The 25834-nt window shown below is 35.1% G+C and overlaps 1 protein-coding gene across 5 annotated transcripts; it reads right to left on the reverse strand.

Moving 5' to 3' along the window:
* Positions 1-456: 456 nt before the first annotated feature.
* On the reverse strand, positions 457-23927 carry LOC100802742 (uncharacterized protein At5g08430). Of its 5 annotated transcripts, none has more exons than XM_006591239.4 (12): positions 23785-23927; positions 23345-23460; positions 21398-21477; positions 20767-20954; positions 19048-19936; positions 18122-18234; positions 17677-17736; positions 14497-14547; positions 13983-14053; positions 13493-13746; positions 4541-4723; positions 457-1399 (listed from the first exon to the last, which is right to left on the reverse strand). In XM_006591239.4, exons 2-12 carry the CDS (start codon positions 23437-23439, stop codon positions 690-692), a joined length of 2694 nt encoding a protein of 897 aa, XP_006591302.1. In that variant the 5' UTR covers positions 23440-23460; positions 23785-23927; the 3' UTR covers positions 457-689. The 5 variants fall into 5 exon arrangements, with proteins under 5 accessions (XP_006591302.1, XP_006591301.1, XP_040862801.1 ...); XM_006591238.4 differs by lacking the exon at positions 23785-23927 and adding an exon at positions 23576-23732; XM_041006867.1 differs by lacking the exon at positions 23785-23927 and adding an exon at positions 23661-23685.
* Positions 23928-25834: the final 1907 nt, after the last annotated feature.

A 25834-nucleotide genomic window follows, 5' to 3' on the forward strand; every position in this document is an offset into this window, starting at 1 on the left:
GAATTGCCCTTGTAAAATTACTCTCGTGCTGCAACTAGCTAGGATCCAAATGCAACTTTGGCCACTAGCGTTGAGATGCCTTTGCACGCTGTGTGTGTGTGTTTGTTACAAATACTTGTATCTTTAATATAAACAAAGATAAAAGTTGAATATAAAAAATAACTGCTGAACATCCAAAATAAAAAGTTGGATTGCGCTTTTATGCAGAAAGCTAGTCCTTCTTTTGCACACAGATCATTAGATATTGCTCGGGTTTTCCACGGTGGTTTTTGTTATAGCATCGTTGTTTTCCAAGAAAGCTCTGATAACTATAAGCAAAAACCAATTGTGGTTACAAGACCAAAGGCACAACGAATACATGTTGGGATTCCATAAGCAAATCCAACAACTTTAAAACTTTCACTGGGTTGAATTCCCAGTCTGTGCTCAAATTGCATGACCAAGATGCACAAAGCATACAAACTTTGGTTTGTAATTTTATTGGTCAAATTTACAACCAAAAGAAAACAAAATCATATATTAAGTACTTTTAACTTGGCAGCATTCCACACAAGCAACTATTGTATTTGGTTAAAACTCTGGAGCACTTTTTTTTTTGGAAGGCATAAAACTCTAAGTACTTGATTCTATATTAACACTGTTTATGTACTTAAATTAAGGAAGTGATTTCCCCCTTCATTCCCATTTACCTACATACTTGAGAAAATTCGGTTAAGCGCAACAGTGAGAGGTATTGCCTCCGTTTCACTCTGACCTGTCTTCCAGACCTTGAATTCTAAGGGATGTGAGGCACTATCACTCCAACGTTTGAGTGCAGACATTGAGAAGGGTCCTCCTTTTTTACCATAAGGACCTACACAATACCAAATAGAATTTTCAGGACTCTCCACCACCTTTCTTCCCATTGAATTATCTGCAGCATTGGCCTCTTGTTCATCATCGTCACTTAACACAATGACATTTGTCGTTGAAATGCTAATTTCCTGTTCTTCAACTGGAATAGCTGAGATACCCATATCCTGTTTGTCATTGACACTCACAACAGGAATGCTTTGCTTTTCCTTTATTATTTGTTCAGCATATCCAGTACCACTCAGATTTCTGCCATTTATGATAACAGAACCAGATTCAGTGTTCCTTGGTTGACACAAGCCATATTTTGCAGGATTGCTTAATTCTTCAAAGAGTGTAGCCTCAGGATCATCTTGCTTTGCTGGATTGATTAATTCTTCAAAATGTGTAGCCTCGGGACCATCTTGCCTTGCTTTTGAGGCAGACTGAGGCAGATTTCTTTGAGAAGTGCCTTTATCCTGGGAAGACGTATCGGCAAACAAATTCTCAACAGAGGCAACAGGAAAGGCTGTATCATCTTGGTTTTCCTTTACTGCAAATTTTGGACCTAAGCCATGAAAATTAACACAATGCATATAGTGAGTGACATTTTAAAAATACTTTATCTACACAAACTGTTGCTGGCTTAATAACTTTTAAAAACAAAATGAAAGCAAGCAAAAATCACTTTTTACAGTGAAAGGCATACACATCTATAGATTGCTATGGTAGACTAAATATAGGAATGAAATAATAAAAAGATTCATAAAATTCACATTAAAAGCTAATTAATCCAAGTGACCTTCATCTGAGTAAAACATGAATTCGGTGGTTTAAAACAGAAAAACTTAAAAAAATTGTGTATATTATTTCAAATGTACAGTATTCTCTACATATTAGAGACACTGCAGAATATTAGGGAGCAATTTCCAATAATTAAGGAAACAGATCCCTTTAAAATAGGAAGTTATTAGCAAATTACTTACTGAGCTGGCCTGTTTAATCACAACATATTTACAATAAAAAAGAATATTCTAATTCACACAATCAACACTTCCCCTCAAGCTGGCATGTAGAACTTGATTGCAAATTTGTAAACAATAGAAATAGCAGATTTATTGTCACAATAGTCTCATTGGTGCAGGACTATGAACTTTAGCTCCCTTAATAATTTGTTAATCCACAAACATTCACAAATCCTTTGTGCCATTGAGCTGTGTATTCAGCTCTTCCCTGCTCCAAGCAACCACATATTGTTTTTTACTTCTTCAAGTAACTAGACTTCCTCCAATAAAGATACACTGAAGTGGACCTTCTATCCGGTAATGTTAACAGTCCATTTTGCATCAATATATACTCCCAGATAGAAACCTGGTATCTTTATTAGAAAAAGTTTGAGAGATTTTCAGAATGAAAGGTTGTGACTCTTCACCAAGGGTCATGAGGTGTGACTCCTCATCAAGGGTTGTGAGATGTGACTCTTCACCAAGAGTCAAGAGATGTGTCTCTTTGAAAGGTTAAATCTCTTTACTAAAAGACATGAGATGGTCTATAAATAGAACCAATCTACATGCAGAAAAAGGACACAACCCAACAGATTCTTTGTATCCATATTGGCATATCATTTCCTTTATTCCCTTGTGTGCAGAGAGAACTAAGGAAATTATCATTCTATATTAGATTTCAGCTTAAAACCAATTGGCTCTAAGTGAATTTGCTCAATAGATATGTAAGATGCACCCTAAGAATTGAGACAGACAATGTGGGACTTCCTAACATTTTGTAAACTCTCATTGACGATACGCTTGTTGTGGGTGTGCAAACCATATCAAGAGACTCTATTGTATCCTAAAGGAGATTTGCCAAGACATCCTATTGTATCCAATTTCTAGAGATTGGTGTGGGCAAATCGAACCTAAAAGTTAGTGTTTACACATGCCTTAGAGATTTGTGCCTTCTCTCTTCTTTATTGCAGAACCATCACCACCAATTGCACCAACAAAAAGAATGGGGAAGATCTCGCCAATTTACAATACAAAACTACGAGGGTCCACACCTCCCAATACCAAAAGGCCCTAATTTCCTCTTACAAATGACAAAGACATCTCTTCCCCTCAACCCCTCTTCCTATTTATAGGCAACATGCCTTAATTCTTCTAATCATCTCAGCCCAACTAATTTACTAACTCTCGTTAACAATTATTAACAAATGCTAACAGATATCTAATACTAACAGATGCCTGACAATACTCCCCACTAGCCCCGGAAGTTTCAACTTGTTCTCAAGGTGAAGGGCTTGTGGCTGCTGAAGTTTCGCCTTCTAACAATATGTGATGAAGACAGCAATTTTACTAGTGTATGTTTGTAAATCATGATGTACTCAGTCTGGCTTTGAGTGTAGCCATGACATCTAAAACAATCCCAAAAGTTCAAACCAAGCTCTTAGGGATTGTTTTCAGTCCATATAATGATTTTCTTAATCTTCACACTTGATTTCTTTTTAAATTTCCTTAAAAAAGGCAGATGACTCAAACACTTACTCCAAATCCACATTTAGGAACATATTTTTTGCATCCAATAGATGTAGAGGCCAATTGCAATTTACAGCATAGGACAAGAGTTAATTTTAGAAACTGCCACAAATGTTTCTTGACAATCAACTCCACAGGTTTGAGTAAACCCTTCTGCCACTAATCTTCCCTTCTATCTGTTTTGTTAAAATAGGAGAAACAGAGGAATAATTGACTGAAAACTGTGTTTGAATACACAGCGGATTTGTGTTTATATAGGCTAATATACATAGATAGAGGATATTTTGTTTCCTATAAATCAAAGATTATTTTCCTATAAATTGCTATTATTAATAAATACAAAATATTATATTCTGGTTTTCAACACTGAAAGCCAAGTATTTGAATACACAGCGTATGCATGTTTATATAGGCTAATTTCCTTAATTATATATACATAGAGGATATTCCGTTTCCTCTAAATCAAAGATTATGTGCTTATAAACTACTATTAATAATTAATACAGTATTCTATTCTGATTTTGATATGTAAATATATATAAGAAAAAGATGTTAGTTAGTTAGTAAGCTACTGTTAGTTAGGATTTTATGGCTGTTGGGTAGCTGTCTATAAATAAGGTTGGGCTGTTGTCTTTTAGACAGACTGAATGTAGACTGAATGATAAGAACAAAAGTGCGGTGCACAGTTCTTTGACCTCTCTGTTTCTCTTCTCTTTCCTTTATCCTCTCTATTCTGTTTTCTTCTCTCTTCCCCTCTTTCTTTCTCATTCTTTCTCTTTCCCACCTAAATTCTATATCAGATTTTCAACGTGTCTATACTTAAATCAGCCTTATGTTTGATAGTGAAAACCCATTTACAACCTCTTGTCCCCTTATCATTAGGGAAATCAACAATGTCCCAAGTCCCATTCCTTTTAAGAGCATTCATTTTCTCCATAACTGCTAATTTCCAATTTAGATCAACTAGAGCTTCCTAAATGTTTCTTGGAACAAACAGATTGGTAATTCTAGAAGGGAAAAGCTTTATGTTTGAGACCAAGTTTGATAAGAGATGAACTAAGAAATAGGGTGATTTCTGCTGCAAGTTCTAGCACTTTTCCTAGTACAAACACTAACACCTTTCCTAAAGGCTATAGGGGTATTAGAATTTGAATTAGAATAAGGGGGTTCAGTATTACCTGGAACAATTTCAGAAGAGATTAGGAAATCTATTTGTTCTAGTGTCGGGATGATAGGCTGTACTTTCTTCTGTTGTAGTTTCCTTCGTGTATAAACATGTTGCACCTTATTTGACAGTGGTTTTTCTCCCCCTGTCTGAGAACTATCTAATGATGCCATTCCATCTTGAGCAATTATTTCAACTGGAGCAATAGAATACAAGATAGGATAAGATAAAAACTGATTGGTTCTCAAAAAGCAGTCAGAGAGGAAAAGAACAAATGAAAGGAAAGAATCAGCAACAAAATTACAGTTATTGCTCTGCCAAGGAAAAGTTCCCTTCAAACAACTGCAATACAGTTCTCATACAACAATTCTCAAATGCCCCTGATTACCTGATAAGCACCCAAGCACTTGGAGAATCCTCTCCTTAAAAGCTAGTTGTGTTTGTGTAGGGGGGACCAAGCACTTAAATACTTTACCGAACATCCCATGCTACTTGATGTGGGACTTAGACACCCCATAATACCTAAGTCCCTATCATAGCACCGCCCCTAAGAGCTGATGTCTCCGCAGCTGACACTCTACGACGCTTCACTCAACCTTTCCGGTTAACCCCCTTAGTGGGTAGCCCTTTCCTAAACACCAATAACCTTGCTCTGATTCCAATTGATAAGCATTCAAGCACTTGGAGAACCCTCCCTTAAAAGCTACCTATTAAGGGGGGGAGAACCAAACACTTAAATATTGGGACTTGGACACCCCATAATTGCTGGGATTAGGGGTAATTATGAAAGTTATTGGCAAAAATTAGGAGAAGTTACATATTATTAAATGTGTGTATTGTTTTATTAGGTCTAGTTACGTACTTATGTATTTTAGGAATGTTAAATTTCATCTTAAAACCAATTGGCATTAAGTGAAGGTGTCCAACAGATATATAAACTGCATCCCGATAATTGATGTAGGCGATGTGGATCTTCCTAACACACCCTCCACAAATGTCTGCCAAAACAAGTGAGCTTACTAGAATAGGCAATTTACAAAGTGGACTATAGGCTCTGATTCCATGTTAGATTCCATCTTAAAACCAATTAGCATTAAGTGAAGTTATCTGTTGGGAATGATTTTGGGATGCACTATAACTATGATAAACCTCTACAGGTTTATTATAGAAGGAAGAAAGGATCCAATATAGGATATAAAGGGGCAAACACTTGTAATCGACTAACGATTAAGAGTTTGTTATATTTGTTATTAGTTTGTTAGTTAGCTTTTGATAGAAATCTGTTACAGTTTGTTATTAAGTCTATTAGGAAGTTTGTTTTCCTTTATATAGTCCTTTTGTTGTAGATGAGGGGATCTGTTTGGAAAATCTTTGTAACTGGGAGTTCCAATGAGAAAAGGAGAGTGCTCCTTTTGGGGGTAAACTTGTTTACCTTGGTTCTATTGTGTTCTTGGTTCTTTGTTCAATTTAGAGGAAGTTTCAATATTCTTCTCTTCTGTGAGAGAGAGTTTTCTTGGTTAGGATTTCAGTATTCTAATCTCAAAAGGAGATTCCTAACAAATTGGTCTGACCTGCCGGATACAACATCATCACAATGGAGAATTGGGTTGGAGCGTTGGAGAAGGCAATTGATGTACACGGGGAGAAGTTGACAGAGATGAAGGCAGGTATAGATTTCATCAAAGATTTGTTGTTACAAATGAACAAGAAAACACTTTCAGTAGTGGGAGACCATTCTATGAACAAGAATGAAAGGCCTTGGGAAGAAGAGGAGAGTGGCAAAACTAAGGAAGATAAAGATGTGCCCCTTCGTTCTTGGATCAAGAAAGTAGAATTACCCACTTTTGAAGGTCACGATCCTTTGGGGTGGATGGCTAGAGCTGAAAAATTCTTTGAGGTGCAGCAAGTTAAACCCTCGGAGAGGTTAAGGCTAGCATTCATTAGTATGCAAGGAAATGCAATACATTGGTTTCAGTACTGGCATCTAAAATCCAAGAATCTGTCTTGGAAATAAGTTGCAGACACTTTGATAAGAAGGTTTGAAGGAAACGGGAGAGGAACAGTATATGAAAGACTGGCTTCTCTAAAGCAAACCGGAGGAGTCGAGGAGTATGTTCAAGAATTTGAGCTTTTGGTTGCTCAAGCCCAAACCTAGGGCGGAGGACCAAATATTGGGGTATTTCTTGGTTGCTCTGCGCCAAGATATTAGAAGTCTGGTTCGCCCACATGACCCTAGGGACCTCACAGGAGCCATGGAGGTAGCATGTGACGTTAAAGAAGCAATGAAACAGATGCGGAGCTATGGGAACACATAGGGACGAGGGGCAAGTTCAGGTGCAGGTTTTAGGTACCAAGTTGGCGGTGGAGTTATACCTCGTGCAAGGGCGTTTGGAGGTGCAAATAGTGCCCAAGCATCCAACGGTGGGACTCGGAATTCACAAGGATCCATGTCTTCAGTGGCCAAACCAAGTTTCTCTAGAAGCAGGGGAACTCGAACCATTCCTTATGCTGAATATGTCAAGAGGAGAGACGAAGGAAGGTGTTATCATTGTGGAAATGCTTTTGGACTAGGTCATCGCTGTCCCGAAAAAACCATGAGGGTGTTAATCTTGGCCGAGGATGAGTAGATGGATGATAATGGAGAGATTTCAAGAATGGAAGAGGAGAATGAACATGAGGAAAAGAGAGAGGAAGCTCCTGATGTGGAATGCCAATGGATGGATCTTTCAGTATGTTTAGCAGGAGGATTAACACAACCTCAAACTATGAAGTTAAAAGGTGAATTGCAGGGGCAAGAAGTGTTGATTTTGATAGATAGCGGAGCAAGTCACAATTTTATAACCAGCAAATTGGTGAAAAAATTGGGACTCAAGCTTGAATCAACCAAACCCTATTATATAAGATTAGGGGATGGGAATAGAAAATCCACTCAAGGTTGCTGCCAGAACCTGAAGGTGCAGTCGGGGCCATGTATGATAAAAGGAGATTTCTTTTTGTTTAACTTAGGAGGAGTTGACTTGATTCTTGGTGTGGCCTGGCTGGCCACTTTGGGGGAAATTAAAGCAAATTGGCAGACCCTAAGCATGTCCTTCATTCATCAAGGACAGAATATGATCATACAAGGAGATCCCAAACTGTCCCAGGCAATGATTTCTTCCAAGGCACTTAAGAAACTTGCCAAGGCAGAAGTAGACATAATGTCTATGCTCTGGGTTGTGGAGAAAGTAATATAGAAGAGGAAGGGCTGACAGCAGACCAAACCAGACAATTACAAGGGGTATTATCTGAATTTGCAACAGTTTTTCATGAACCAAAAGGGTTGCCACCACCTAGAGAGATAGATCACCGAATTCCAATTAAAGCCGGGACAGATCCAGTTAATGTAAGGCCTTGTCGTTATCCCCACTTGCAGAAAAATGAGATAGAAACCCAGGTAGCTGAGATGCTGGCTTCAAGAATCATTAGACCCAGCAACAGCCCATATTCCAGTCCAGTTATCTTGGTGAAGAAGAAGGATGGAAGTTGGAGATTTTGCGTGGACTACTGGGCTCTAAACAAAGCTACAATACCAGACAAATCCAGTGATAGAGGAATTGTTGGATGAACTAAGTGGAGCTGTGTATTTCTCCAAAATAGATTTAAGGGCTGGATACCACCAAATAAGAAAGCACGAGCCAGACATTCCAAAAACAGCTTTCAGAACTCATCAAAGGCATTACGAATCTCTAGTAATGCCATTTGGATTAACAAATTCTCCCGCAACTTTCCAATGTGCTATGAATGCCACCCTTAAGCCTTTTCTTCGATGGTATGTCTTGGTTTTCTTTGATGATATTTTGGTTTACAGGAAAACATGGGAAGATCATTTAAAACACTTGAGACAAGTGCTGGCCAGACTATCAAAACATTTTTTCTTTGTCAATCAGAAGAAGTGTACTTTTGGAAAAACTAAGATAGGATACCTTGGGCATATTATCTCTAAGGATGGGGTATCAATGGATCCCCAAAAGATTGAAGCTGTTTTGCGGTGACCTTTACCCAAGACTCTTAAAGCTTTGAGAGGGATTTTGGGACTTACCAGGTACTATAGAAGATTCATTTGCAACTATGGACAAATAGCTCGACCCTAATTGATATATTGAAGAAGAAAAATTTCAAGTGGACTAGTAAAAGTACTGAGGCCTTTACCCAGTTGCAGTAGGCTGTCACCACAGCTCCTGTACTATCAATGCCAGATTTCTAAAAAAAATTCTCCATAGAATGTGATGCATCGGGAAAGGGAGTAAGGGCTGTATTAACTCAAGAAAAAAGGCCTATTGCTTATTTCAGCAAGGCTTTGGCAGATTCAACACTCACTAAATCAATTTATGAAAAAGAATTAATGGCCCTAGTTCTAGCAATTCAACACTAGAGGCCTTATCTCTTAGGTCAGAAATTCACTGTGTTTACTGATCAGAAGAGTCTAAGGTACCTCTTGGAGCAAAGAATAACAACTCAGAATCAACAAAACTGGTTGGCAAAATTATTGGGGTATGAGTTTGAAATTGTGTACAAGGTTGGAGCTTCAAATAGAGTTGCTGATGTGTTATCTAGGAGGGATGAAGATAAAGAACTACAAGGAATATCAAGGCCCTTCTGGCCTGACATTGCAGAAATTGATGGAGGAACCGAGGAAGTTAAAAAGGATCTTGTCTTAGCCAAAATTCTAGAGGACTTAAAAGTAGACCCTGACTCACATCCTCAATATACCTTGGAGCATGACAAACTCTACTATAAAGGCAGGTTAGTTTTATCACCAGATTCAACATGGATCCCTAAACTCCTACAGGAATTCCATACTTCTCCTATAGGTGGCCATTTAGGTATCTACAGAACTTATAGAAGGATGGCTCAATCCCTTTTCTGGATTGGCATGAAGGGGACAATCACTAATTTTGTAGCAGCCTGCCATGTGTGTCAAAGGATTAAATATCAGGCTCCCTCTCCAGCAGGGTTACTGCAACCTTTACCCATTCCTAAGGCCATATGGGAAAAAATCAGCATGGATTTCATTGTGGGACTTCCTAAATCAAAAGGCTTTCATGTTGTGCTCGTAGTAGTGGATAGGTTGAGTAAATATGGACATTTCATTTTGATCAAACACCCATTTACTGCTAGGTCCATAGCTGAGATTTTTGTTAAAGAAATCATCAGATTACATGGAGTGTCAATCTCTATTGTTAGTGACAGGGATCCCACCTTCATGAGTCAATTATGGCAGGAACTTTTCAGATTACAGGGAACTACTTTGAACATGAGTACAGCCTACCACCCTGAGTTTGATGGACAAACAGAGGTCCTTAACAGAACCTTGGAGACTTATCTCTGGTGTTTTTGTTCCGAGCAGCCAAAATCCTGGGCAGGATTCATACCTTGGGCTGAATACTGGTATAATACTAGCTTCCAAGGGGCAGCACGCTGCACACCATTTGAAGTGGTTTATGGGAGGCCACCACCTTCTTTCGCTAGGATTGTTCCTGGAGAAACGCTAGTGGAAGCTGTTGCACAAGACCTCATGGACAGAGATGAGGCTTTGAAGTAGCTTAAATTCCATTTAGAGAAAGCACAAAATCAGATGGCTCATTATGCAAATGTGCATAGGAAAATCTCTCAAATTCAGCCAAGAGATTGGGTTTATCTCAAAATCAGGCCTCATAGACAAATTTCCATGCCTACCAAGATACATCCTAAACTAGCGGTCAAGTATTATGGACCTTATTTGGTATTAAAAGAAATGGGAGCTGTAGCCTTCAAATTACAACTTCCAGAGCAGGCTCAGATACAACCAGTATTAAATGTATCCCAGCATAAGAAGGCAATAGGGCACCATCCAGTTGAACCTGAACTTCCAACAGAATTGCAGGGCACAACCGAGATTTACCAGCCTTTCTAGATTTTGGGTACTAGAGCAGTCAATCTCTGAGGGACAAAAGTCCCCCAGGTGCTGGTCCATTGGCAAGGAAAGCTCCCGGAGGAAGCTACTTGGGAAGACACCTTCTCCATCAGAAATCAGTTTCCCGATTTCAACCTTGAGGACATGGTTGTTTATGAGGAAGGGAGAATTGTTGGGAATGATTTTGGGATGCACTATAACTATGATAAACCTCTACAGGTTTATTATAGAAGGAAGAAAGGATCCGATATAGGATATAAAGGGGCAAACACTTGTTATTTGTTTTCCTATAAATAGTCCTTTTGTTGTAGATGAGGGGATATGTTTGGAAAATCTTTGTAATTGGGAGTTCCAGTGAGAAAAGGAGAGTGCTCCTTTTGGGGGTAAACTTGTTTACCTTGGTTCTTTGTTCAATTTAGACGAAGTTTCAGTATCCTTCTCTTCTGTGAGAGAGATTTTTCTTTGTTATGATTTCAGTATTCTAATCTCAGGAAGAGATTCCTAACATTATTAAAGTTGCACCTCGATAGTTGAGGCATGCAATAGGGGACTTCCTAACAAGGAACAATTATTTGTATGGTATGATGGTAGACAGTTATTAAGTTTCATAGGAGCAAATATTATGAAACATTTGTATAAAAATGCCATAGAGGAAAGGATTGGCCAGAAGAGTGTATTTGGAAGTTCTTTGGACAGAGTTATTCTCTATAGGAGTGGTTACAACTTTAGGACATCTTTTGTTGTAAATTTTTGTTTCATTAGTGTGCCTAAATCTCAAATTTCAGTGTTCTATCAATAGTACACAAGTCTCTATCATAGGGGGGAGAACCAAGTACTTAAATACTCCATTGAGCATCCCATACTACACGATGAGTAACTTTGGCACCCCACCATACCCAAGTCCCTATCAATACCCAAGGTCCCACTCAATTGTTGTAACAACCATAAATATTCTTCCTTTAACTAACTAATCACTCTTCTAGTATATACTTTAAATATTAGAACCTTGGGTTCCTAACAATATCTCCCCCGGTTTGCTAAACATTGTCCTCAAGGTTGAACTAGGGAAATTGTTCTAACAAATTGGAGATCCTCCAATGTAGTTTCATCTTTAGGTTTGTTTTGCCATTGGATCAAAACATGCTTAGCTAGATCTGTTCCCTTGGAAATGTTCCTCATGTCCAATAGTTGTTCCAGAACTAATGCTTTTGTCTCAATCTATAATTGTGTGGGAAGAGTCTGCTCAACCGGATGTTGCCCTATTGGTTTCTTAAAAGGACAAACATGAAGCTGAAGTTGAAAAGCTACTGGTCCCATTTGCTTCACCACTGGAAAGGGCCTATAGTAACACACAACCAACTTTTGGTGTAACTTTTTCACAATTGACCCTTGTCTATAGGGCCTAACTTTGACATAAGTCCAATACCCACCTAAATTTTTGAAAGTATCATATGTTTGTAAGCAAAAAAATATCATATGCGCTTAAGCTTGGCTGAAATGGTACTTGGCTGCCTCATCCCTATCTCTTAATTACTATCTAATCATTATTTGATTAGATAGTAATTAGTGATTTAGTCCTTATTACACATTATTTGATTGATACTATGTAATGAATACTGATCCCATTTACTCGTTATAAATAAGGGCTTGGTGTGGCCATCCAAGACACAACATTACAGTAAAACACTGTTATAGTTAGCATAAAATAGAGACTTTTGAGGGGTACTAAGGACTAACTCAAGGTGTTGTAAGTGCTCTTGCCATGTCTTGCTATATATAAGTGTGTCATAAAAAAACACCAAAACAAATTTACGAAGATACAGCTGCAAGCGTGAGTTCATTGTACATTGAAATGTGGCAAAGACATTGGTTATAGCCCAAAAGGAATAACCAAGAACTCAACAACAATTCCCGAATGACCTTCACTACCCAACACAATTCTATTCTCAGGTTCCATTCATAACTGCAGTAACAACCATAAAGGCTCTCGCTTTAACTAATTAATCTCTCTTTCTTCTAGAATATACTTTTAATATTGGAACCTTTTGGTTCCTAACAAAGACTCATGTAGAAAATTATCTTAATTAGTCTTTATCTTGCCCGGAACACAATTTTCATGAAATAAAGGTTCTCCAAAAGGGTAACATCCATACTAACATAGCATTTTTTCTTGTAAAGCTAAAACAGTTATATCCTTTTTTATTAAGAGCATAATCAATGAAAACAAATTCTTCAGCACATGGATTAAGTTTAGACCTACAATTATTGTGTACATGAACAAAGATAGTACAACTGAATATTTTTTTAGGTTAGCATACATTCTAGAGTTGGATAAAGAGCTTTGATTGAAGCTTTCTAAATAAAATCAGTAAACAAGTAGACATTTTATTTATTAAATATGATGCTATTAAGACAGCTTCTCGCCACAAATATTTAGGAACATGCATAGCAAACATGATACCCAGAACAAGTTCAAGTAAATGTCTACTATTTCATTCAGCAATACCATTTTATCAAAGGGCATTAGGATATATGTTTTAGAATTTGGGCTTTGGGCCTAACTTCATCCTACAAAATCAACTTGTAAGTTGAGGATTGTCCAAGCTTTATTTAAACCACATCTCTAACCGATGTGGGACTAAACACACCCTCTTCAACGCTGCAATTAAGACAGCCCAAAGAAGCCACAACTAAGGCGGGTCAAGAATGACCACAATTAATGCAACTTTCCATTAATATGGATTGTTGCTGAATTTCTATTTTAGTTAAAAAAATCCCCTAGGAAACTATTAAAATATTTGGTTTTGTTGTCAATACATAGAATACTTTTTTCTGTATCAAACTGATTTTCAACCATAATGAAAATGTTTAAAATAAATTTGCCACATCAGATTTATCTGACAGAAAATAAACACAACACAACAGTTGGATAATAATTAAAATGATTTTTATTTGTATTGACTGTTAGATATCTGTTAATGATATAGATATGTAAACAAAGAGTAAGTAGCTAGACAGAAAAACCTAGCAAACCTGCAACATCTGTTCTATTATTTAGACAGTGAACAAAACCACTGTGTTTGGAATGGCGTCCAGCAGAGTTACAAGTCTTTCCACTGGCTAATTCTGACAAGCCATTTTGCTCAAGCTTATCTTTCGTTGGGGAAGCCTTCAGGGACAGAGTGTTATCAACTATTTCAGGAATTACTTTTGGAATGTCATTCAATAAACGTGATTGCTCCAATGGTGTCTCAAGCTTCAGTTTTTGATCCATGTACTCAGAAAGTGTATGGAAATATAGTCAAGGCCCAAACTGCCAATTCACAGCTATTATAAAACTCATACAGAATAATACAAAATGTATCAAAATCCAAGCAGTAATAACAGATTTCAGCTTAGTTTACAACTCTCCCACTTTTAAGTAATTAAGAGATGGATATGCTTGATCAGCATTGAATTGACAATTCATAATACTTTGGCCATTAGCTACTAATCTGAGGCAACAATTTAAAATGAAGGATATTGTCTCCTCCACCCCTTTTCATTGGCCTGATCAATAAGGTTTTGTAACAATACTAACTTCCTCGGGATCCACTGCCACATAAAGCAAAAGATAAAGACAAATATCAGTATAAAAAAAATATTTATAGGTGTGGTGTTCTTTATAGTTTAGAAGAATCAGGTGTTCAATAATATTAACAAGCCATTAGAAAAACTAAGCATAAGGCATAAAGGATTAAATTAATAATTTAAGTGCAGATTTCAAAATTCACTTTGGCTAATACGTTTAGTGCCTGCTGGCATGTGCTTATGAGAGTTTCATAATTATAAGATTCTAAATTCTGTGCATGTTTGGTGAGTTTTAACCATATAATTTTGGAAAAGAGTAATTAGTGAGTCAGCGTTTGCCCTTGTTGAATTTTATGATGCATAGACCATGTCTAATTGCTAGCCAACAAGAAAGTGCATTTTGAATTGAGTTCTATCTTTATAATATCAAAAGGGATTTAGACAAAATAGTATTGATAAATACATACATGCTTCATTATATCTTCATGTAGAGTTCTGGCTTTCTGCTCAAGCTCCAGCTGTCAAACATAAAGTCGGTTGTTATCTGATGTTCACATTATTTTACTAGTACCAATCCAATAAATTACATTATATTATTCTACAACTCAAGAAACATAATGCTCACACGAGACAAATCCATTTAGGGCCTGTTTGTTACTTCTATAGTAAGTAAAAGAATCACGTCCTTTTAAAAGTAATTACTTCTTTTAGGCCCCATCTGGGGTGGTCGCAGGTTTTTGGTTTTGAATGTACTTTTCCAAACAAAACCTGTTTGGCAAAATTGAGGTTAAAATGGTTTTTAACCCAATTTCAAAACACTTTTAGGTCAGTTTTCAAAACAAAACAAAAAAGGTTTCTTAGCCAAAGTTTTGAGTTTTTTATAACTTCACTAAACGCAAATCCCTTCTTCAAACAAGCCACTGGCATTTCCACTTCCAGTGTCAAGTAGAATCGCCTCATCATTGTTGCCGAAGTGCTGGACTCTCCTGTTAGATTTCAACTTAAAACCAATTAGCAATAAGTGAAGTTGTCCAACAGATATATAAGTTGCACCCCAAGAACTGAGGCAGGTGATGTGGGACTTCCTAACACCCCCCCTCCACAGATGTTTGCCAATACAGGCAAGCCTACTAGAATAGGCAAGAACTAAGATGGGCTATAGGCTCTGATACCATATTAGATTTCAACTTAAAACCAATTGGCACTAAATGAAGTTGTCCAACAGATATATAAGCTGCACCCCAAGAACTGAGGCAGGTGATGTGGAACTTCCTAACATCTCCCATCCAATCTAACGCGGACCTCACCCTCTGCTTTGCCTTCGCCACCTGCAGTGTCAAACTACTCTACAAGATTTTTTGTCAAGAACAGGTGCAACAGCAAGGGGTGCAAGAACTCAAACACGCCATAAAGGATTTCCCAAGCAGGTGGAGCATGAAGGAGAATGCTTTGATTATGTTGTATTACCAGCAGAGTTTGGAACACAGGAACCATTTTTATTATGCTATTGATTAGGGAGCAGGGGCGTCGTTGATTACATTGTATCAAATAATGCAATAATTCTACTCGCACTCTCATTCGTGTATTATAAGCAGAGTAGGATTGAAATGCAGGAACCCTTTGAAGCAGAGAACTTCTGTGCTGGAGCAGGTGTTGTGTGGCCGAAATGGGGGAGGCTAAGAGCACGGTTTTGGAGACGCAAGGGACATCAAGTTAAAAGGACAATCGCAAATTGGCAACAAGTTTTTTAAAATTGGAAATAAAGAAAACTAAAACTATAAATTAAAAACCAAAAATTGTTTCTGTTTTGGAAATTTTGAAACTTGAAACTAAAATCCACTTCAAATGGGGACTTAGTTTTTTAGGTGTTTGTTTCAGCTTTTTAAAAGAATCAGAAGCTAGAATATAAAATCTTATTAAAATCCAAAGCTGTTTTGAATAACTTCTCATAAAATCAACTGCTTCTTTTAAAAAAAATGATTCTTATGATTGTTAGATTCGATTCTGCTTTTTCTAAAATCTATAAAAAAAAAAAAATAATCACTAGATTATTTATATTGGAATCACTTATTTTTTAATCTTAATCAAATTGATCCTTAATCAGTATGGTCTAAACTCTAAAAAGGCTAACTAAAATAAATGTTTAATGAACTGATGACACATAGATATTGTTGGAAATCAGAATTAATATTTTGATTCTATTAATAATTGCATTTTATATGAACTTAATCTCTAATTTAGAGGAAACAGAATATCCTCTATTTATGTATAATTAATGTAATTATCCTATATAGACATGTATCTGATGTCTATTCTGTCACACGATTTTCACTCAAATTCCCTCTATTTTCTCTTATTATCATATATGGTTGTAAATCGACAGCATGTCATGCCCCCATTCAACCCCTCACTAACCCACTCATCTCAGACCACTTTCCCCTTCTGTATTACTGACATATATTGGATTCAATCACAGGACAATAAACATCAATGAAGGGAATATTGAGTGTGATGTGAAAGGACAAACCCTACACCTTGCTTTCATTGCTTTTTACAATAGATGAAATTAACTCTTGACTTCAATGCTCATGACTCATGAGTCAAATCAAAACTTATTTTGGTTTCTAACCTAAGATTTGAGTTTACCAAAAGAAGTAATGAATACGGGATTTTCAAGCAAATGGTATGACAAGGATCTGCAGCACTCGTATCTCAAGCAAAAGAATTCCCAACACAAGTGAATAACTTTAGCTAAGGGTAGATTTTGAAGAAATTCGTTTAGTAGTAGACAACTACAAATTTAACAAATTGTAGTTTCTCAAACTTGGTTCTATAGTGTTAGTGTCGACAGCTATATGTACTTTTATTTTAAATTTCAAATAAGCATTTGAGAAGATTTAGGTAGTTAATATCAAGATCTAATCTGATCTGATTCGCCCTTATTTTCTCTCTATCTTGTCCTTATATTTATTTTGTAATCATGGTGGTTATGATCTCTTCTAACCAGCTCTACCTATATAGCTCTCATGTAATTATGATCAATCAATACTAAGAAATATCATATTTTTATAATAAGAAATATCTCATGTAATCCTATGTTAGCCCACCATATCTTCCGCAAATTCTAGAGGCGTTGAAGCAACATATCATCATCTGTGGTCAATGCTCTGTCATTGGTTTCTAATTTACAGCTTATAATCTAAAAATTCTTAATGGAAGAAACTACATTGAATGAGATCAAGCCCTTGACGGAAAAGATAAACTCAGCTACTTGACTGGAGTGGAGACACTCCTCAACCAGGAAAGACCGACCCTTTGCTTCAAAAATGGAAGTAAGAAAACTCTCTCATCATCGCTTTAGCTGATCAATTAAATGGAGCCAACAGTTGGGAAGCCATATTTAAACTCTCTCTTCCAAAAGCTTCCATAGATGCAGTACTACTGTACTGTTAATCATAATTAAACTTGGTTCATCTTTATTTGCAGAAATTTTCAAACATAAACAACATAGTTTTTCTCCACATGATAATAAACTATTATTAAACTCACAAAAGATTCACAGGCCCTTATAAATATTTTGATCAGATCAATGAGTGTAAAGTTTTTTCTAGTACACATCACTCACAAGTCATACACAACAAACTTACTACAGTAGGCTGTTTGAGCAGACCATTTCTCATTCTCTGATACAGATCTTGACATTCTTCCTGCAGATAACACCAAATCCAAATGTTATAATTATGAACCGTAGAAAATATATATACAAACAACTAAGATCAGGTAACTCTGCAGCTAAATCCTGAAAGTTAAGTATGATTTCTGTAAAGAATTAGGATATACAGATCATATATTAGAGATAACAAATTCTAACAATTATAAACAACGATCACCTCAGAAACCCTACTATGATCCTAGGCAGATAACTAATACTATATAAACTAACATTCAACAACTAACAAAAGATAAAAAAATGGCTTACAAAACATTAATATCAAATTTTACTTAGAAACTGTTGCTTATTTTTGCTCCAATGTCTCTGGAAACAGGGGAAATTGCAGCACAAAATCTTATTACAGCAGTAGTCATACATACCTCAGAAAAGTCAACATCAGAAATTTTGCAGATAGGTACAGCTTTTGGCACATTAGAAAGCTGAAGCATAATTTCCTTGTTGATTTCACCATTGTTTAAAGATCTGTTTATTCCTGTATTGATGTAAATATAGAATGTCAATTATGAAAGCTCAGAAAAGTATGGCGGCCAGCAATGTACTAAGCACCTAAAGAACACATACTACAAAATGCTTAACATTTTATACTTCATTTTTATTTTCTAGATATGAACTTTGGATACAACGTATAACTCAATATCTTTTTCTTCCAATAGAAGCAAATTAGTATCAAAATTACACACATGATCCACTAGTTCTTTTAAAAATCTTTAAAATATTAAAAACCACTGAAGCTCGAGATAAAGTTATGACAAGCTTAAATGTCTTGTCAAAAACAATAATATTATTCAATCAGAATAGAAAGCAGTAGTTTTCTGAGTAAAAAAAAAATTAAAAAGCAGTTGTAGTGTATATAATTTGACATAACAAAGCATTCTGTATAATATCTTCTATAATTTTACCTTACTACAAAAATAGTCTGTATAGACTATACCTGCAGACTACAGTTCTTTAAATTTTTTGTTTTCTTTCTTTAACTCGCATAATGCACCACAATACTTACTAGATAAAACAAGGATATCTTACTAAAAGCTGCAACAGACATGTGCATCTCTTCATTATGTAACACGAATTTTATTTTAGGAAAATCACATAACAAGAAATCTATTGTATAGAACTTCTGATGGCATTTCAGAAATAAGATCATCAATAAATTAATTACACTATAAGTAGTGTATTTGAAAACCTTTGGCAGCCAGCAAAAATTAACTACTCCCATAAAAAAAATTATAAAATATATCAGTTACTTCTTATGATGGCAGTTTGAAGCTGTCACAAAGACAATTACCTACAACTTGAACGAGCAGATGGGAATTCTTCTGTAAATAGTCATATGGGTCAGATTTGACTCTTACATAACTTCCTAGCACTTTGCCATCAAAAGTTTCTGGCTGCTTTGAAAGCTCATCCACTAAACTCCTCTTCAAATAGACAAGCTTGAGATTTGAACTAACTATGGCTGCGAAACAGCTTTGACGCTCTTCAGAAACTAGGTTTGGATGTTGAGATTCTGTACATGAAATTGATTTTCTCTTTCTTGAAAAATTGACTGGTTCATTGCAATCCCTATCTTCAGAACTACTACTGATATCATCCATTTCTTCGGAATTCTCAGCAAAGTGAGGTGCGAGAAGATTTTGTATGCTGTTTTTATTTACTGATTTCCTCCCTATTAAAGACCTAAGTTGTTCATCACAAAGTATCTTTCGCTTTTTCTTAGGGTCAAAAAGATTGTTTTCTCTGCAGTACTCTATAATGATTGAGGTAACATCATGTTCAGAAAATTCTTTGCTTGTATCTTTACCGATATATTTAAGGAATTCTATTAGCATTCTTGAACCCCATCCAATAAACTCCTTCTTATCTTTCACCTTTCCTTTCATTGATTTCAGCTTTCCCATGCCCTTCTTTTTCCTCGCTGATTTTGATCCTGCTGTGTCATTCAGGTCATCACAATCAGAAACTATAAAGTTACTCACGTCTTCAGAATCACCAGTATCATCTTCCCCTTCACCTATTTCATCTGGATCCAAGTCACATTTGTTTTTGCCATTCTTTAAAAATTTATGGGCTTGGTATGCATGTTGGGAATTCAGCCCTTCTTCTTTTTTGATGATTTCATAATATTCTGAAAATAAGCATTCATAGGTATCTCGATCTTTGAAATCTACCTTTTCCTGTTAATAAAAAAGCATGAATGAATAAAGTGATGTAAAGAAAAAGAAATTTGTTTATAAGTGGAGACAGACAAATGTTCCCAAAAATCCCTACTAAATTCCAAGTTTCCCACCAAGAAAAATAAAATAAAACATTTCTTAGTTCAAATGAGAAGATACTACACTTGACCATAGTTCAAAATGTAAAATTCTACAACTAGGCTTACATTGAAATCTTATCCAATCATAAGAAACTTTCCACTCATCAGAATGCATCAAGCATCTAACATTAAAAGACTACGTGTTAGCACTGATTACACTTAGTTAAACTTAAAATTCATTAGAACTGACTCTTACGGACAAAATGCAGGATTTTATTTGCTAAATCTCATTTCATACAGGTGATAAGAATGCAAGAAATACAGTGCCATTTTGGTTCCTTTTAGTGTTTTCAAAAACAATTTTTGCCTTTAACAAAAATAATGATGATAAAACAGTTAGAGAAAATGTTTCCAGGTTTCTCTTGGAAAAATAAATAGAACAATTTTGTTTTTTTGAACACATTAAAACAAAAATTTAGATATCGTAAACAGGTAAAATCACAGAGAACAAGTGCCCCTGTTATTATTGTCACCCCAGCATAACAATCCTGTGTAGTTTACTTGTTTTAATTGCAATTCTTCCCACTAACTGGTAATTCATGTAAAAAAAAGAATTCGTAAAAATACATAAATGGTAAACAAATAGCAATTTTCCATTTTGTTTTCAAATTTAGGATTTCAAACAGTTTTGCAGAGTTTTTCTTTCTTTTTCCCTTGCTCCATATAAAATGTGATTTAAAACAATCTTACCCCATCAGAATCAACATCAGCATTTTCTTCAATTAGAAATGCAAGTTTTGAGCAGTGAGTGCAAAATCCTTTGTTCCCTTTGACAATAGCAAATTCAGCATCAGAAAAGCATTTCCCACAAACAGCTTTTGGGCAGCAAAAACACTTAAACTTTGACGGTTTCCGGCAAAGGGAGCAAGAATGTGAATCTGCAAAAATAATTTATTCAAAAGTCTTTCAATAACACAAGGATTAAAACCCATCTTGCCATAATCTCTTAAACATGAACAGAGAGAGGAAACGGGAAAAAGTGCATTTTATCATGTCAGCCAATACATTCCAAATTTTCTATGATGCTGCCAACTTAAGCATGGAGCTGTATCACTTTGCCAGGAAAATAAAAATGAACTGTATATGAAGTTTCTTTGAAATTGAACATGGATAAAACAGACTTTTTGTTTTTGAGATAATCAAGATATGCAGGTTTACACAGAGTAGTGTTTAAGAGAACAACTGGGGCAACTGCGCATAATTCCCAGATATATATAAGATGAGTAATTATATCTCATGGTGGAATCAATTGCATGAAGGATATTGAAATGTATTTGACTGTCATTCAATAAGGATAGAGTGAAAGGTTGAAGCAGCTTACCACAAGTCCATTTACATTCATTATCCAAAAAGGAATCATCTTCAGCCATGCAACGAGGATGATAAGCTTTCAGGCAATCCCTTGAAGCAACATGAATTAACGGTTAAAAAGAAAGTTACTTCCAGGACAATTATATCTTTATAAAATGATCCAAATTGAGATCCGCCATTAATTTAACAGAGGATTGAAGAAACATGAAGAATATTCTGAGTAAACAACAATTAAAAAACTTCGTACCCCATTGCCCAGAGGCTCTTGGCTATGCGAAGGTATGGGGGAGGGATGTTGTACGCAGCCTTACCCTTGCATATGCAAAGAGGCTGTTTCCGGATTCGAACCCATGACCAACAAGTCACCAAGGCACAACTTTACCGCTGCACCAGGGCTCGCCCTCATATTAAACTTCGTACCCCATTGCCCTGAGGCTCTTCGCTATGCGAAGGTATGGGGGAGGGATGTTGTACGCAGCCTTACCCTTGCATATGCAAAGAGGCTGTTTCCGGATTCGAACCCATGACCAACAAGTCACCAAGGCACAACTTTACCGCTGCATCAGGGCTCGCCCTCAAAAACTTCGTACCCCATTGCCCGGAGGCTCTTCGCTATGCGAAGGTATGGGGGAGGGATGTTGTACGCAGCCTTACCCTTGCATATGCAAAGAGGCTGTTTCCGGATTCGAACCCATGACCAACAAGTCACCAAGGCACAACTTTACCGCTGCACCAGGGCTCGCCCTCTCTGAGTAAACAACAATTATATCAACAAAAAGAAAAATAAACAAAGCCTAAAGTATGAGCAACTTCTTTGTTAAAACTAACTCGCAATTTTCCAATTTTGCTGAAAGGTCATGTACATAGTATAAAATAGGAAACGAGTATGAAATGATTGCTACCATTTATAAAAGCAGCAAAGCTAGCACAAGTCAAAATTGATGCACAGACCTCATATTTCTCACAATAATATATGCTCAGACACTACTAACTAACACTGTCCTGAGAACAAATAGCTTCTTGTATACGAAGAAGCAGACTCCAATTGAATTTATATAAATGATTAACACCTACGAAGCACCAACTCCGACACAGGCACAGACATGAACACCAAGACACAGCATATATAATAATGATCTTCACAGATAGCATACTAAGAGGAATGATTTCACAATGCAATCTTTACAAAATAAAAAAAGAAGTAAAAAATAAATAAATAAAAAATCTCAAGATAGGAAGATGAATCATCTGTTAAAAGTTAAAACAACTAGCTAAGTCCTTTGAAAATGAGCCTCACCAAAAAAAAATGATGAGTCTCGTAATACAATAAAAGTTCACATTTTCTTTCTTTTTTTTTTATTTTTTACTATAGGAGTGTCTGAGAAGTGTTTAGCCAGGAGTAAGTGTCAGCTCACTCTCTGGACTTGTGTTCAAGCCATGTCAGAGAGGTGTCCAAGCCAAAAAAAAAATTAATTAATTGCAACACAGTGGAGAGGTAAAAAAATTAATTAATTGCATGTCCGACAACTACAAGTGTCACGTCCGAGAAAAGTGTCTGACAAGTTGACATGCCATTCTAAAGAGGTGTTCATGCTTCTTAGATTAACACTAAAGCTAGTACCCTGGGGTATCACTATCATCCCTACAAATTGCGTATGTATGCAACAGCAAACATCATCATGGACACTTTAAAACAATTTTGCAGGGATAATAACTGGAGAACAAGTAGATTGATAACGACATATTAGATACCCCATCTTTTTATAGATAGCTTTGAGTTCCCAGTTATTGAGCACAGACAGAAATGAGCATTGCTAAAAGTTGGTACGGCTTTCCAATTGAACCAATGTGCACCAATGTGCAGATAAAAATGTGCACAATTACAATTATCAATTCTTAATTTTTGTAAAGTTAAAATTAAAATTGCATGCAAATATATGTTTGAGGTGAAACTCACCTATACTCACAGACCATTAACAACCCTCCATCCTTGCACACAAAACACCAGTCCTCAGCAATCTCCTCCTTCTTTCTTTTGATCTTCTTCACCATCTTGTTTCAACAAAAAATTCTCTGCAAAAATGTAGTAATTGGAAGAAACCAAAAATCAGAAATGAAAGAACTAAGAAGCATTAGTATTTGCCAACCAAAGAAGCAAAAATTCAGAGATTGCAGTGAACTGAAAAACCTCAGAAAGTAAAAATAAACAAAACCGATAGAGACAGAGAGAGAGAGAGAGAGAGAGAAATTGAATAGGGCAACGTCACAGTCACACCAAGTTAATGAAAGTTTCAGTGTTCAAGAAGAAACCGAAAATGCATTATGAGAGTGATGTGTTGAGTTTAGGTTGTCATCAAAACGACATTTTTAGCATGTCGTTTGAGGGAAGCTGCATACATTTGTGTTGTTGTGACGTGTTTGGTGGTGGTGGTGGTGAGTGGCGAGCGATGAGTGGTGGCGTCACAGTCACCGATACGTTCCCAAACAAGACGCATGGGGGAAATGGGCACGAGAATCGAAGATTACCTGAGTCAGACTTTGGTGGGACACAGTATCCAATTTATCTGTATATATGAATTGGAAACAAACGTCATCAACATTTTAAACTGGAAATTCAAAACAAGATTAATTCTACTTATAACCAGTAAAAATGTTGTAAATCTTTACTTTAGTACTATCATTTAATGATGATATTAAATACATAAAATTATATTTTTGATTTCCGAATTTTGATTTTAGTCATTTTTAAATTTATTTACAAATTTAATTTTTTAATTATATCAAATTATGTAAATATGGTCCGAGTTGTCACTCTCTCATTAATTATAAACAAAATATTATAATAATACATGCTTGTCAAAGTTATTTTGTGATAATAAACTTTTAAATTTGTAATATTGAGAGACTAAATTGGTAACTAAATTTAAAGGATGATTAAAATCAAAATTAAAAATAATTAAGGAGACTAAAAATATAATTTTGTCTAATAAATATATTTCGTCACAAAATAACTTATGTTTGAGATTATTTTACACATTACTAAAATAAGTATTTAAAGAAAATAACATTTATTAAGAAATATTTTTAATAAAATTATTTTATTTTATTTTTTAATTTTAATAAATATATTATTAAATTTTTCAAGATAATAATATTTATTTGAAGATAAAATTGAAAAAGATGTTTTAATATTACATTGAAGAATGACAGCATCGCTCATTTTGAATTTTTTTTCTAAAAACTAAACATACAATCATTTGGGAACCGACCAAGTAATAATATAATTAAATATTATTTAGTTTTTTATGCTTATTTTAAAATAATATTTTATTAATTATTTGTAAAAAGTAAATTACATAGGGTGTGTTTGGTTTGTATTTTCATTTTTTTTTTCTGTTTTCATTTCCTGTTTTTATTTTCTGAAAACTATTTTCATTTTTAAAAGATTAGAATTTTGAAAACATATTTAGTTTGATTTCTTGTTTTCTGTTTTCATGAAATAAAAATACTGAAAATTTATGATATATCGACTTCTTGTCTTTTTGTATTTTTAGATTTGCTTAAAATTGCATTCATTGTCACCACAATTTCATTTTACCCGAAATAAAGTTTTTGTTCTCAACTGGAAACGAGAATTTATTATTTTCATTTTCTGGTTATTTCATGTTTTCATTTTCACTATAAATGTTTTCAGAAATCTAACCAAACACATTTTCATCACCGTTTTCTGTTTTCAGTGAAAATGAACACAGAAAATAACTAAACAAAACACCCTCTTAATTTTTAAGGAATGATTAGTTTTCTTTAAAATAAAAAAAAAAGTTAAAAGTAAAGAAAATGAAAGTTAATGTAAATAAAAGTATTTGATGTCTTTTTTTTCATTTTAAGAAACATTGTGCTTTCCATTTTGAAATTGGAGCATGTCTACCAACTAGTCTATGATTCAAGTAAAATTGAAATTGATTCTTTAAAAAATAATACTATCTGATGTTAAAAATAAGAAAAAATATTTCTTTCTTAGTCTTAAATGTATAAAAAATTCCAATTAATTTTAAATTGAGATTGATGTAAATAAATGTGATTAATTAACTTTGTTAGTTAGTGTGAATATTTTTTTTCTTATATATGAAACTAAAGGGAGTATTTCATATTTAAGGGAATGTATTGGATTAGGATTTTAAAAAAATTTAAAAGATTTCTTTTATAAAAAAATTATTGTCATATTTAATCAAAAAAATTAAATAATATAAATAAGTTTTGTGGTATTAAATGTGATTAATTAACTTTGTTAGTTAGTGTGAATATTTTTTTCTTATATATGAAACTAGAGGAAGTATCTCATATTTAAGGGGATTTATTGGATTAGGATTTCAAAAAATTTAAAAGATTTATTTTATAAAAAAATTATTGTCGTATTTATTCAAAATTTTCAAATAATATAAATAAG

This window comes from Glycine max, chromosome 11, assembly GCF_000004515.6.
Source record: "Glycine max cultivar Williams 82 chromosome 11, Glycine_max_v4.0, whole genome shotgun sequence".
NCBI lineage: Eukaryota > Viridiplantae > Streptophyta > Magnoliopsida > Fabales > Fabaceae > Glycine > Glycine max.